Raw genomic sequence first — 14,717 nt, 5'->3', positions numbered from 1 at the left:
TATTGACTGCTTTTATAGCAAGCTGAATGAGGCGTCCGTCTCACGAGATGATTACTCGCACGCGACTAACGTATGGAATAAACTGGGTTGTAAGAACCTGGGTGATTATCACGACCTGTACTTGAGGACAGATGTACTGCTGTTAGCCGACGTGTTTGAGAGGTTCAGGCGGACCTGTTTCAAGCAGTATAAACTCGACCCCGCATGGTATTACACCAGCCCAGGTCTGTCGTGGGACGCCTTGCTTAAAAAGACCGGAGTTAATTTGGAATTGCTCACAGATTACGACATGCACCTATTCATTGAGAAAGGCTTGCGAGGTGGGATTTCCATGGCATCCAAACGATACGCGAAAGCAAATAATCAATACGTGAAAGGTTACGATCCTAACAAACCAACCAATCACATTCTCTACCTCGACGCAAACAACCTGTACGGCTGGGCCATGAGTCAGTATCTACCTACAGGGGGATTCGAATGGGTACCCCACGTTGATGTTATGGGGGTTGCACCAGATTCGAACAAAGGTTATATCCTCGAGGTTGACCTAGAGTATCCCAAGGAATTACACACATCGCACAACAGCTACCCCCTGGCCCCCGAACGTATGAGGGTTAACCCAGACTGGATGTCTGAGTACCAACATAACTTGTCAGGTGGGCGTGTGACAGACGTTGAAAAACTCGTGCCTAACTTAATGAATAAGACCAAGTACATCGTTCACTATCGCAACCTACAGCTGTACCTGTCGTTGGGTATGAGGCTGACCAAAATACACAGGGTGCTCATGTTCGACCAGAGTCCATGGATGGAGCCCTACATCAGAATGAACACAGACCTACGAAAAAAAGCCACCAGTGATTTTGAGAAAAATCTCTACAAGCTCATGAACAACTCGGTGTTTGGTAAGACTATGGAGAACCTGAGGAAACGCGTGACCGTGAAGCTGGTTCGGTCGAGTGAGGAAGACAAGCTCAGGAGATTGATAGCCAGTCCGGCATTCAACCGTAGTAAGATATTCACAGACAACCTGGTTGCCCTACACATGAAGAAAAGCCACATAAAATTCAACCGGCCTGTTTACGTGGGGATGAGCATCCTCGATTTATCCAAACACCTGATGTACGACTTTTACTACAACGAGCTCAAGAAACAGTACGGCGACAGGTGTGAAGTGCTGTACACTGACACGGATTCCCTGCTGATGGAGATTCGAACCGAGGACGTGTACGAGGACATGAAAAAACACCTCGATTTATACGACACCAGCGACTACCCTAAGACCCATGCTATACACAGTACGGTAAATAAAAAGGTCCTAGGTAAGATGAAGGACGAGTGTGCTGGCACGCCCATAGCCGAGTACATAGGTTTGAGACCTAAGATGTACTCCATACTGAAAGCCGACAATAGTGAGATCCGGAAGGCGAAGGGGGTTAAGAAGTATGTGGTGAAACAACACATCAAACACGCCAGATTCAAGGAAGCCCTGTTCAAGACCCGTACCTTTAGACATAAAATGAACACACTTAGAAGTGATGGGCATAAGATATACGGACTGACTATAAACAAGACGTCCCTATCGCCTATGGACACGAAACGTTGGATAGCTATTGATGGAATAAACACATACGCGTATGGACATGAAAAAATTTGAGTCTATTTACTACAGCCCGCGTGGGTACTGGAAAGGAGCTAGCGCAGTAGATAAGCTAGCTAAACTAGCGCGAGTACCCCCGGAGGAAGCCAAAGCGTGGCTTGAAAAACAAGCCCTGTGGCAGATCTATTTGCCGGCACCACGCTACGTGCCTAGAAGGAGGTTCGGTATTAACATACCTAATAGCATTCACCAGGCAGACCTACTGTTCCTACCCCACGACAAGAGGTACAAGTATGCCTTAACCGTAGTGGACGTAGCCAGTCGTTACAAGGAAGCCGAACCCTTGACCACGAAAGATTCGGCCCAGGTAGCCAGAGGATTCGAACGCATATACAAACGCAGCCCGCTGACGTGGCCAACAGAGCTGCAAGTTGACCCCGGACGGGAGTTCATGGGTGCCGTGTCACAACTGCTAGCCAAACACGATACAAAGGTCAGGCGTGGCACGGCCGGAGCCCATCGCAGCCAAGCCATAGTTGAGAGATTTAATAGGACTTTGGCTGAGCGCTTGTTCGGCTATCAGTATGCTAGGGAGATGGCCACCCCTGGAAAACGATCGACTGAATGGGTCACGAGGTTACCCAAGGTGGTGTCGGCAATCAACCATGAAGTCACCCGTCTCACCGGTAAGAAACCGGCAGACGCTATCAAACTAAAATCAATAGTTGCAGAGTCGGCCGCTCCATTGCGTGGGAAGGAGAAAAAGATACCAGATAGGGCCTTAGTGAGGTATCTATACCAGCCGGGGGAACACGAGGGCGATAGCCGTAAGCGAGCCACCGATCCTATATGGTCAGTCAAAACTTACAACATAGATAAAGTGGATATGAAAGCCGATGAACCTAACTTGTACTACTTGAGGGATGGGCCGGGTAGGGGGTTTGTAAGAGAAGAATTATTGATCGTACCGTACGGCACAGTGTTACCTCCTACCAAGGCACAGTAATTTTGTAGTAGGGGTAATAGTAGCAAGAGCTAAGGGGCCCACCAACGTCTTATTCAGTAAATAAGGCGTTGTAGAGGGGTTTTATGAAAGTGTTTTAGAACCCCTATTACCTATACTACTGAAATAAATGGTGGACGTCAGACTTAAAGTTGGAGATGCGTACATAAAATCAGGTTATCTATCCACGAGCAGGGACGTTTCAATCTTCGCACAAGACATTATTCGTCATGATACTGAAATAGCTTATAATCACATAGTTACGTTTTAGAAACACCCACACAGATCCAGAACTTAGCACAGTAAATGTTACCGTGTAACCGTCTCAGTCAGTGGCATGACAGGATATGTAAATATTAGACAACAATAATGTCTATAATGTAGAAAATTACATTTTCGAGGTAAAAGTTAAGAAAGGTATGCGAATGTCAACTTTCGCCAACTGGTAAGCTGTGTTGTGAATGGACAGTTGAAAAAATTAGCTGACGCGACCTTCTACTAGGGTTTGTTAGACTTATTACAGCAGCGTAATGGATAATGCTGAGACTATGTTTACTTTGACTGATGTTTTTGTAACAACCTTCGTTCCATCGTTGTTCTACGTTCTACCAGCCAATCGCTTTGTCGCCAGACCATCAGTGGTGTGGCTGACAGCCATGTATATGTACACGCACTGGAAATATGACGCACCAGTTTTCAGAGTGGGTACTATTATACTTTTATAAGAATATCTATTAGGCGCGGTTTCCAGGAAGGTTAGATACCTTGCTCAACACGCAGAATCTGATCATTATTACCACGGATAACTCAAGCTGGCCGCACGAGGTATTGCACCGTGTACCCATTTCTGCTGGGTGTACAGAAACTGGCAGGAGTCAGTCTGTCACATGCAGTCACCCATCCAAGGATTATCCGCGCTCAACGTTGCTTACTTTTAACTGATTTGTGATCTGATAGTGGCTACTTTATTTTCTGAATGTAAAAAGCGTCATCTGTTTCTTAATCAGATTCATATGCTTTGCATGCCAGCCATTCAGTTAGGAATACTGATTTAAAGTCTCGGCCAGTTCATGGAGACAACGATATCCATGTTCATAATGCAAACGACGTAATGGTTTCCACAAATGACAAATTATGATTTAATCGTCAAAGCCATTGTGGAAGTTTCATGTACTTGTATTCTTCAGCCTCAGTCACTATACGTGTCTCCTCCCCAATCACTACACGTGTCTCCTCCCCAATCACTACACATGTCTCCTTCTAAGTCACTATACGTGTCTCCTCCCCAGTCACTACACGTGTCTCCTCCCCACTCACTACACATGTCTCCCCTCCAGTCACTATACGTGTCTCCTCCCCAGTCACTACACGTGTCTCCTCTCCAGACACTATACGTGTCTCCTCCCCAATCACTACACGTGTCTCCTTCCAAGTCACTATACGTGTCTCCTCCCCAGTCACTACACGTGTCTCCTCCCCAGTCACTACACGTGTCTCCTTCTAAGTCACTATACGTGTCTCCTCCCCAGTCACTACACGTGTCTCCTTCCCAGTCACTATACGTGTCTCCTCCCCAATCACTACACGTGTCTCCTCCCCACTCACTACACATGTCTCCCCTCCAGTCACTATACGTGTCTCCTCCCCAGTCACTACACGTGTCTCCTCCCCAGTCACTACACGTGTCTCCTCTCCAGACACTATACGTGTCTCCTCCCCAATCACTACACGTGTCTCCTTCCAAGTCACTATACGTGTCTCCTCCCCAGTCACTACACGTGTCTCCTCCCCAGTCACTACACGTGTCTCCTTCCCAGTCACTACACGTGTCTCCTCCCCAGTCACTACACGTGTCTCCTTCCCAGTCACTATACGTGTCTCCTCCCCAATCACTACACGTGTCTCCTCCCCACTCACTACACATGTCTCCCCTCCAGTCACTATACGTGTCTCCTCCCCAGTCACTACACGTGTCTCCTCCCCAGTCACTACACGTGTCTCCTTCCCAGTCACTATACGTGTCTCCTCCCCAATCACTACACGTGTCTCCTCCCCACTCACTACACATGTCTCCCCTCCAGTCACTATACGTGTCTCCTCCCCAGTCACTACACGTGTCTCCTCCCCAGTCACTACACGTGTCTCCTTCCCAGTCACTATACGTGTCTCCTCCCCAATCACTACACGTGGCCCTGTCCCAGTCACTCAATAACTCCTGAAATGTCAGCGGCACCGGTAGTAGCCAATGCTACGCTGTCTTTTGCTGGTTTCCAGTCATTTCGGAATTAGTCTTAGAACTAAAGAGGGTGCTGCTAAAGCGACTTTTGCTAAACCGTTATGTCCACTACTTCCTCATGCAAGGATTTCAAACCAACCGCTGAACGTGTATGCATGTAGGTTGGGTACTCAGGAAGGAATCATTTAGCATCCATATTTGACAGGTCAAATATACTTGCTTGGGCTATGAGGCATAGCATGATTACACAGATTGCTTTAAACGCATCAGATATTTTATTTAAATCTTCGTAGTACGTTTTACCTTAAAATTTGGGAACTGTAGACATCTATGGCTGGGGCTGCCATGTAGATAATTTTACTTTAGCAAGTCTTCCCGTTCGTCATACAGTGCCTTATTTGAACTAGGTGACCCGCCTGCAACTATTATTTCACTTTGATGATATGAAACATTGTAACAACGAGATGCCACTGGTTCTAATCAGACTAGTTGTAGGCGTTGTGCAGAAGGCGTTGATGCAATAAGCAGCAAGTGTCACATCTAATATATAATCTAATGTGTAAAACTGAGGACGATCGACGTTTTCCTAACCTGGTATAATGACATATTTCTTGAATAACAATATTTTCTTTTGTCAAGAGAAATTAAAACGTAAGCTACATGTGCATTTCAACACCACGTGGGATCTACTTACTTTGAAATGTCAAAGTTTACAAATACCACCTTTAGGGCTAAAGTACTTAGGTTTTCGAACCGTTCTTTCAGAATACAAGACATTCACTATAGCATTTGTGGAAGTGTTGGTTGGAAAAGCCCAAAACCAGGTTCCACCTGTGTGAATATACAGTATCAACGCCAGAGAATAACCAGTCTTGACTATCTGTGAAAACATGTCGATAAATATTGGTTGCTGAAGACCAGATGTAACCATTATCTTTACAGGTAACAAACTGTAGCTTGGTATACGATTACCGAGAATTGATAAATTGCTCAAATACCAGTTATTGATTGGTGTGTTGTTTTGCAACTACAGTCATGTACACGAACATCAAATATCGTATTTTCAGTTGGTATTGTTACTCGTTGTGGGCGAGGCAGTGTTCTAAAACGTGTTTGTGGTCGCCTCTAAACAAACTGATTTTCTGATAGGTTGCTTCACAGTTCACAAACGTTTCATTAACCGGTTTGGGTTTAATATTGTGAATGAGTGAGTTAATATTTAACGTTACTTTGGCAATGTCTCAGTCATGTCCTGACTAAAGCAATTTATAGGATGAAGATGAAAACAGTTTGAAGAGTTAAGACCTTTTCGCGACGTACAGTAAAAATACTAGAGTATCACAGATATAAATATAAACCTGGCATCTAAAACTACAACGCCGTAGATAAAGACGACAATACAAATAGAAAACAGGGGTTATAGGTGGCGAGGTTTATTACAGAGATTTCAGTGAGTTACCAGGAACAGCTGAGATCATACACAACCTGTAGTAAATTATCTTCTATATTTTATGAAAATGTGTATTAGCTCATGCCGAATGCATGTGCTTTGAGGACATGAAGGCAATCATCTGCGGTGGTCCTGAGCATCACAATGTACACTCCAAAACAACGGAATATGGAACACAATTCTTATGGGAGCCTATGTCAAACATACTACGCCTATATATATTTATACAGTTTGTGTATTTACAAGGAATAGGTGTGTTTTGTTGTGCACCCCGTGGTAGTGTGAAGCAGCTGTAGTGGTTACCTACACATGTTAATTGTGATTACCTCCATGCGCTACTCCCAATGTTTAAACGTGTTCCCGAGAAAAAAATACAAACCCCGACATTTTCCAGACAGCTACATCAACCCCGTCTTCTTGGCCACATGCACTACGCCTCCGTGGTCTAGCGCGTAAGGGAGCGTCGTCGGTTCGATCCCAAGGTTTGCGATAATTCGTATTAAACCCAACTAGGTACAGACTCTAGTAGGTTTTTAGTTGCGTGAGATCCGTGATAGGTACCTCGACACTAAAAGTAAGGCATAAAGTGTTAGCGACCTCACCTACCCAGTCAGCGTGGATTGTTATGTACGTTGCACATTCAGCCTCCCTCACCTTTCTTAGTAAAGTACACATTCTTGTACTTTCTTTTGGTTGAGTCCCAACCGAGATTCGCACCCTCAGGGTCAGGCATTTAATCGCCAGCACACAAAGTCAGCCGCCCAGCTTACCTCAGCCGCGACTTCCACAAGAATGGAAGTCGGACAACTGGTACTCTAGACTGTGTAGTTTGTGTACCCCTCTGATAAGTTTAAATTGGCAGGGCTCCAACGACCGAAAGATATGATTACACAATGCCTTGTATATATCTTAACCCCTCACTCATCAGGTGTTCTGATAGTAGAAGATGATCTGTGAATAGTTACGTTTGAACCAGGCAATCAAGTGATCTATACTGTGAGCATCCATCTATGTACACATGTACGTATAAACCTATTTAGCTGTATTTGTTAACTGTTTGAAACTAATGTATTTATATGTTGCTCATGTCTCACTGTACCCTGTGACATTTATTTATATAGCAGTTCTATTCATGAAACACCGATGCGATGTTGAATGTTAACCTGATCACTATTTGAGTTGTAGCGAATAACGAATACGAAAGATAGAGAGAGAAGGCAGACGTTGGCTCATGCATGTACATGCACGTTAGCGTGTCCTCAAATTGCCACATTTGGTAAATAACATTATTATATCAGTATGTTTAATTCAGACCGTGTGAGATATGTAGATATTTCCCTATTGTTGCACAGACGTACGTCAGTAACTTTCCCAATCTCTGAATATGTTTACCCGCTTGCGTGTTTATATTTTTTAAAATTATAGCAAAGGTTAAATTGTTATAACCCATATTTTAAATTATACATACTACTGTAATGGTAAATGTTCAAATAAAGTTAATTTCGCATCTGTCACGTTTATCATGGACCTCTTTATGAGTGTGGGCGTTGTGTCATCGGTACATTGTTGAATAGAGCTGATTTGACGTTACGCTTTAACACATTTAATCAATCACACTGATACAGCGGTCCATGCATGAGTGATTCATCAACGTACGTTCGCGTTTGTATTTATAACAGATACATTTTAGAACTGGTCTTCAAAACTTCACTGGTGTACCAAATTAGCGAAGTTGTTAGTCACTTGACTGTATGGTCTCTTCAGATTTGAAAGATGATGAATAAACTTTTATTACTCGCCCGTTGAAGATACTGCAGTGTATCACAATACTCTGATAATGCTATGACGTCATGAACTTGGTGACGTCACAATACTATCGTTGCACTGCAAATGTAATCCCAGTGTTGAGGTATACATGTTTCATTGAAAACTAATGAAGAATGATTTTGGATGATAAACAGAATCTCACCTTCGTGTCTACTGATATCAATTATATCAACACTCGTTGATAAATGTAAACATATCCGTGGCAAGCCTTGGATATTTGTTACTTTATCAACATTTGTTGCTATATTTGATACCAGTAGACACTTCGAAGACATTCTCTGCTTAAAAGGCAAAATATTCATAATATACGAACAATATTCGAATCTAGATGAAACACCCTGAAACGGCTTGACAAGAAAAACAGCGTTCCCTATTTTTCTTTTTTTATTTGAAAGAGCACATACATGTAAGATACAAGCATACATGTAGGGTATCCACAACTTATCAAAAAGCAAAGTAAGCGCAAGAACTAAAGGGACTAAAGAATGCTTACTGACATGTACTTTCAAAGTCATGAACTCCGGGCGGACTCAGGATATGCACCTGAGAATGTGGGCGTTGTTCTGTAATTCTCGAGCCGTCATATCATATGGCGACCAACTACATTAACCAACATCATATGACGCTCATCTTAAAGTCCCTGTGAAACTAAACACATGATGCATCTGTGTAACACTCCTATTACTCGCACTGGCTGGAAGGATGACCCTGAACAGTGTACATATGGATGACATGCTGTCATATATGTGTATTAAGTGATTGTTCCTGTGTTCGCGAACTTGCGAACTCTGCGTCATGCAGAGCCCAGAATACCTGGACTGAACTATACTCCTACCAAGAGTTCCATACGACAGGGGCAGTCAGGTAGCCTAGTGGTTTACCGTTCGCTCGTCACGCTGAAGACCCGGGTTCGATTCCCCACTTGGATACAATGTGTGAAGGGCATTTCTGGTGATACTGCTGGAACATTGCTAAAAGCGGCGTAAAATGTAATTCACTCACTCCACACGACAGTACCGGTGCCACACAGACACATCTCGTGTCATGTTGCACAATTCTCTTCAGGTGTATCTCTTACCGATTTTACGAGACTTTTCATCTACATTAACATACTTGGGAAAATGGCTCACTTTGAAAGCCAAATTTATTATAATGTGAAGCACTCTTCATCACATTGGTTGCACTGCTGTACTGTACTGTTATGGAAGCTCTACACAGAACTTATTTTACGACATGTACATCAATACTGTATATCTTGACATGCTCGCACCTCTATCTGTGGAATCAGGCAAAACGATGCGGAGACCACATACAGGCGTACACAGGAACTAAATGTTCTGATATCAGAAGATGCGACTTCGTCTACATACAAGAGTAGAGGGTCTGTCTTATGATATGCACATAAGCTTGTTGAACTGGCGATAGTGTGGGACATCTTGCTGTATAGAAAATATGTCAATCTCACTATAGTTTTAAAACCAAACATGTGAAGAATGAGATATTTTTATTGGCACACAAGGTGAATACTAGCTATTACTCCCAGGAACTCGTAATCATTACAGATATGTATACCCTTTGAAAACAGAGACTGATTCAAACATGACATCATTGCTCAATTACAGTAAAATCATCACAGTTTGAGGAACACACGCACGATGTCAAACTGAAGAAGGTATAACATTTTAGCTATTAGCATATTAATTATTCTAACTTAACAACATATACAAGAGCAAAATATACAATTAGCAGTGAAGTTGTGACACAGGATAGACAGTTTGTTGACCAAACATTACTTGAATTCAGTCATGTAGACTGTCTCCTGAAACCCAATACTTCACCCACTGCCCAGCCCTCTCTGCAATGCTAAAGAATGGCATGAAGCAAGTATGCATTTCCCCCAGAGCCCCTTTTCAATTTAAATGGGTTTATCCCAGTGAATGAAACTTTCGATCCCCTAATTATGAAAGTATGAATCAAATTTATTGCTAAATAATTAGTATGAGAAACTGCCAAAACATACTCCCCCATATGAAACTGAACCTACACAATATGAACAGACGAGAAAGAAAAGGAGAATATCGCACATTCTTGTCAAACATACTTCAGAGAATGTTTATGTGTGCTCAGTAGCGCTTTGAGTGCGTTCGTCAGTTCATATCTCCTTTTGGAACAGCATCCATTTGTTTTCGGGAGCGGAACCACATTATCAGCAGGTTTGGAAGTAAACCGCAATATGCATGAAAAGGAGATTATTGACTTGGAGAAACAAGATAATCAAAAACAGAGAGTGTGAAAAGTAAATAGGCTGTTATTGCATAACATATCAAGAAGGTTGAGTAAACAGATCACCGCCTCCTTGGTGGGATTGTTTAACAGTTATTGTGGAGAGATTGTAAAGTGTTGATGCTTCTCCTTAATATCAGCCTACACGGCGCACGAGAACAAGCCACGGTCTGCTGACAAGCTGGGGCTTTCTCCACGGGCTATACGATGTGAGATTACGCACGATGGTAAACTGCTAGAAGTCATATATAGAGAGGATAGAATCTATATGATACCGACAAACAGGTCTACGTATACACAAAGCGAGTGAGTTACAGTTATTGTACGTCACATCGGCAAACGTTAAACATATCCGGACGAGACACATTAGTACATAAATAGGTGATACCTGGAAACAGTATACAATCCTGTTGTTGAAGAACAGTAAAATAACCCAGATTATCCCAGATTTGATTCCTCAAATCCCCGGCTAGGGAGTTACAATACTTTTGCCATTGCACTGTAGGATTCATGACACCCTTTCAGCTGCAAATGATAGTGCATCGGTTTATTTTGCGGTTGCATCATCAAATATTCTTTGAGTAAGACGTTGGTAGGTGTAAATTGCTTGTGAATGATGAGGCGATACATCAAGACGTTCAACAAACATTCTGAGAAATGAAAGCGAGGCATGCTTTCTACTGGATGGTGCTCTATCCCTTTACACGTTTTTTCGTACCAAGCCATTTTGACACTCTGGTGAACAAAAGCGCTTTTGTGTTTAAGAAATCTTCGCTTATATTTGCCTTGTTTTGGCGCCACGGTTATTCAAATGACCTCGGAAATCCACCGTTACAATCAATATGGTACTTTTCTGAACTCGTTTGACGTAGTTTTAACGTCACTGAAATGGTATGTGAAAAGGAGATCAAGACCTGGTTTGGGTTGTACTTTCTGATGAGCCATAAGGTTAATTAGACTGTAAACAAAATCATTTTTTTAACAGACGAAGACCTAGGTTACACAATCCAGGTGATGTTCACATGTTTGATTTTCATTTGGTTGGCTGCGTTCGTAATTAATGTCTATGATTATTAACAGGTTACATTATTGTAGATTTCGACCACTTGGGGCAGTGAACCAACCTCATGTGTAGATGCGTGCATGTACTGACGGTACCTTGCACACACCAACTTTCCGTGTCTATCTATCGCTGCTTGACAAGGGCAAATTAAGTTTCCACACGTCCCAAGTCCACGGTAGCACTGAATCTGGCAGTGGAGAATGTGAAGCTCAATGGCGCAGCATGACGTCTGCCTGTTACGCTGAACGCCTGGGTTCGATATCCGATGGAATGACCTAGGTTCGGGTCCCAAGCTGGGCACATTTGCGTTGTATCCTTGGACAAGATACTTATACCCACATTGTCTCAATTCACCCAACCGTAAAATGCGTACGAGGATGTGCCCGCAACGTTAATTTTTAGTTCATTTCGCCTAACAGGCAACATGGAGGTATGATCCCCAGGGAGTTTAAAAGTATGGGGAAGTACGACACTGTCCTATGACATGGGATAATTATGTACGTAGCGCCGTGAGCAAGCAATGTACCTGATATGAGCGCAATATCAGTGGACTATTGTTAGACGTGTCACAACGTTTACGCTCATTTTTGTTTGACAGAGGTATGGGCTGACGGTAAAATCTCCCACGAGGAACAACAAATAATATCGGGATGCTGACTTCGTGTGGACACATGCGGGTCAGGCGGCTTCTCTCGTCTGAGATGACAACCCATGATCAGGATGGCAGCACCTTTTCCTCAGGCGCTCTGAACCAGCATATCCCCTCTATAGGAAAGTGTACCATGCACTGGGGTAGGGGGAATACGTCGGTACCGCTACTAGCGAAACTTGTGGATCGGATGACTGCCTGATTGCATGTAGAACCCAGTCGCTATTGGTGTTAGTTTTAGTGTCAACACCTATCTGAGCAAATTTTGGATAGGTACCCCATCTTCATAACAGTGTAAACATCTCAATTGCTATATGAACCTCATGTTGCCATCCATAAAGTTATACGTTTTCTTACTCCGTAATGCGAGTGTTAAAGGCTAGATATGGGAAATGGTCCTGACTTGAGATTGAAATACAAAGATGACGAACCGTCATATGTTAAGTGATAAAACGTACATATCAGTATGCATGTACTCCAGAAATGGAATTTTCAGAGACTACATTTTCTGGTCAAATTCATGTTATTATAAAACTGTGCAATTCCCGGTTAGTGTTCACAAAAGTACAGTGTACAGCAGCACCTCTCTCAGAAAAAGCCCTAATATCAACCCTTCCGCACATAAAAGGTAATATATTAATATTTGTCACATGTGTTTTCACATTTATGAAAGGGAAGTGAGTTTTGTTTCAGGCCACACTCGGGAGTATTCCAGCTATATGGCGACGGTCTATAAAGAATCGAGTCTGGACCCGACAATCCAGTGAACGACAGCATGAGCATCGATATACGCAACTGGGGACCGATGATATGTGTCAGTCAAGTCAGTGAACCTGACCACCTGACCCGTTAGTTGCCTCTTACGACAACCATTGGTTACTGATGATCAATTCTAACCCGGATCGTCACTGATCATGAAAGGAAGTTTACAGGGTGGAACATGTTACTGTAAACATGTTACTGCGGCGGGGTGTTACTGTAAACATGTTACTGCAGCGGGGTGTTACTGAAAACTTACTGGAGGGCATTTTATTCTACCTGTCATCGTTACTGAAAAAGCATAATATGGCATGAAAAATAATAGATACGAATTCAGCAAAACATATGAGAAAATTATTGCAGTGCATTCGAAACTTGACCCAACCAGCCTTTGATCACGCCTGATGTTGGCCATACCTTTTCAGCCATGTAAGTCTGTTACGATAGCTCATGCATTGCCAGGAACAGAGAGCCTATACTACAAGGCATGTCTGCCCCAACCGTCCCCAACGCTCACAGCGTCACCAACTGATAAAACCAATCCCGCTATTGTAGCCGCCGCATGCACGACTCCTCCCCTCTCCTGGCTTCCGCTCAGCGCCCTCTAGCTGCCTGCACGCGATCCCGGGGGTATATTGCCGGCTGCCAGCACCCCTGCGTCAGTTTGACAGAAGCTACGTCGATGTAACATTCGCTTCTTCTGAATGAATGGACGACCTCGTAGTAATGTGTGTATGGATGTGTAATGTGTGCTTATTGTGGATTACAGTTCCAAGAGGTTTTTTCGGCCTTTCAAATAACTCATCACTCCGTAGAAAGAATTTTATCTGCAATTGAGGCTGGTGTAAAGGGAGTACACATGTAATTTCATTCAAATAACTATCCGCTGTTCCTGCAGTTGTAACTTGAATGCAGGACATTTGACAATGGTTATCGAAGGTGAATTCCGGAAGTGTAATTTTGGATTAGCTCACAGTGAACCTCGTCTGTTCGTTTCATCTCAGGTAGGTGTTCGGAACAGAATATTTTTTGGTTTGGTTTTTTTTGTTTGTTTGTTTGTTTTTGTTTTGTTTTTTATGTTTTTTATGGGTTTTTTTGTTTTTTTTGTTTTAATTTTATGTTTATCATTCATATTCAGTGAAACAACTATGACGAAAAAGATATGTGAAATGATTCACCACTTTTGTCACGCATGTACTGTATACACTTTCCTGGATTGTTCCGTTGGACAGCGACCAGGCTTTGTATGTGTTTATTACTGTTGCCACAGGTTGGGCAGGATTCTCTCACCTTTTCGGGAACACCTGATCATCACGTTTTGAAAGTGGTTAGTTAGCACACAGATGCACATGCTAATTTTAGCCGCTGTTTGTTAAAAAGGGGCTAGGGCTAAGTATATTTAACCTCGCCCTATTTTCAATTATTATCATTACTTTTAGGATATTTATGTAGCGCACATAACCACGCAACTAGTACATGCTCAAGTCGCTGGATTGGCCCTTTTATCAACTGATGTCTTTGTCTGTTATTCTTTTAGCCTACTCAACTCCCTTGGGAGTATGGAACTCTTTCTGCCGATTAGGCGCAGCGAGTTATCACACAGTTTCATACTCACAAGGCCCCCATTTGCAGCTGGGTGGATTTGGGCGCATGATCACAGTATTTTCGCTAAGTACGGCACGTGATTATACCCGCATTTAGGTGTCGGCACGTGTTCGTGTGTCCACCATCTGGTCACCTAAAGTCCGATGAATGGGCTTTTTACTGTAAACTACACTAATCATAATTGTATTCGTTTAAATTAATAGTTAACTTTGTCTTTATTGTGCAAATCCAGCTAGGTCCAT

The 14,717-nt window shown here is 42.9% G+C and overlaps 1 protein-coding gene across 2 annotated transcripts in view; it reads left to right on the top strand.

Moving 5' to 3' along the window:
* Positions 1–14,717, top strand: part of LOC137296089 (protein rolling stone-like) — a 355,451-nt gene that overhangs the window by 337,277 nt on the left and 3,457 nt on the right. Inside the window, exon 1 of one of the 2 annotated variants that reach the window (XM_067827756.1) lies at positions 13,467–13,874. The exons of the other annotated variant lie outside the window; for it this stretch is intronic. Coding sequence (XP_067683857.1) covers positions 13,797–13,874 — 78 coding nt within the window. The 5' untranslated portion in view covers positions 13,467–13,796. Of the gene's footprint in view, positions 1–13,466; positions 13,875–14,717 lie in introns of those variants that run through there. 2 annotated transcript variants of the gene reach the window in all.

The sequence above is a fragment of the Haliotis asinina genome, chromosome 9, assembly GCF_037392515.1.
Source record: "Haliotis asinina isolate JCU_RB_2024 chromosome 9, JCU_Hal_asi_v2, whole genome shotgun sequence".
NCBI classification, from domain to species: domain Eukaryota; kingdom Metazoa; phylum Mollusca; class Gastropoda; order Lepetellida; family Haliotidae; genus Haliotis; species Haliotis asinina.
This window is presented reverse-complemented; position numbering and strand designations above follow the sequence as displayed.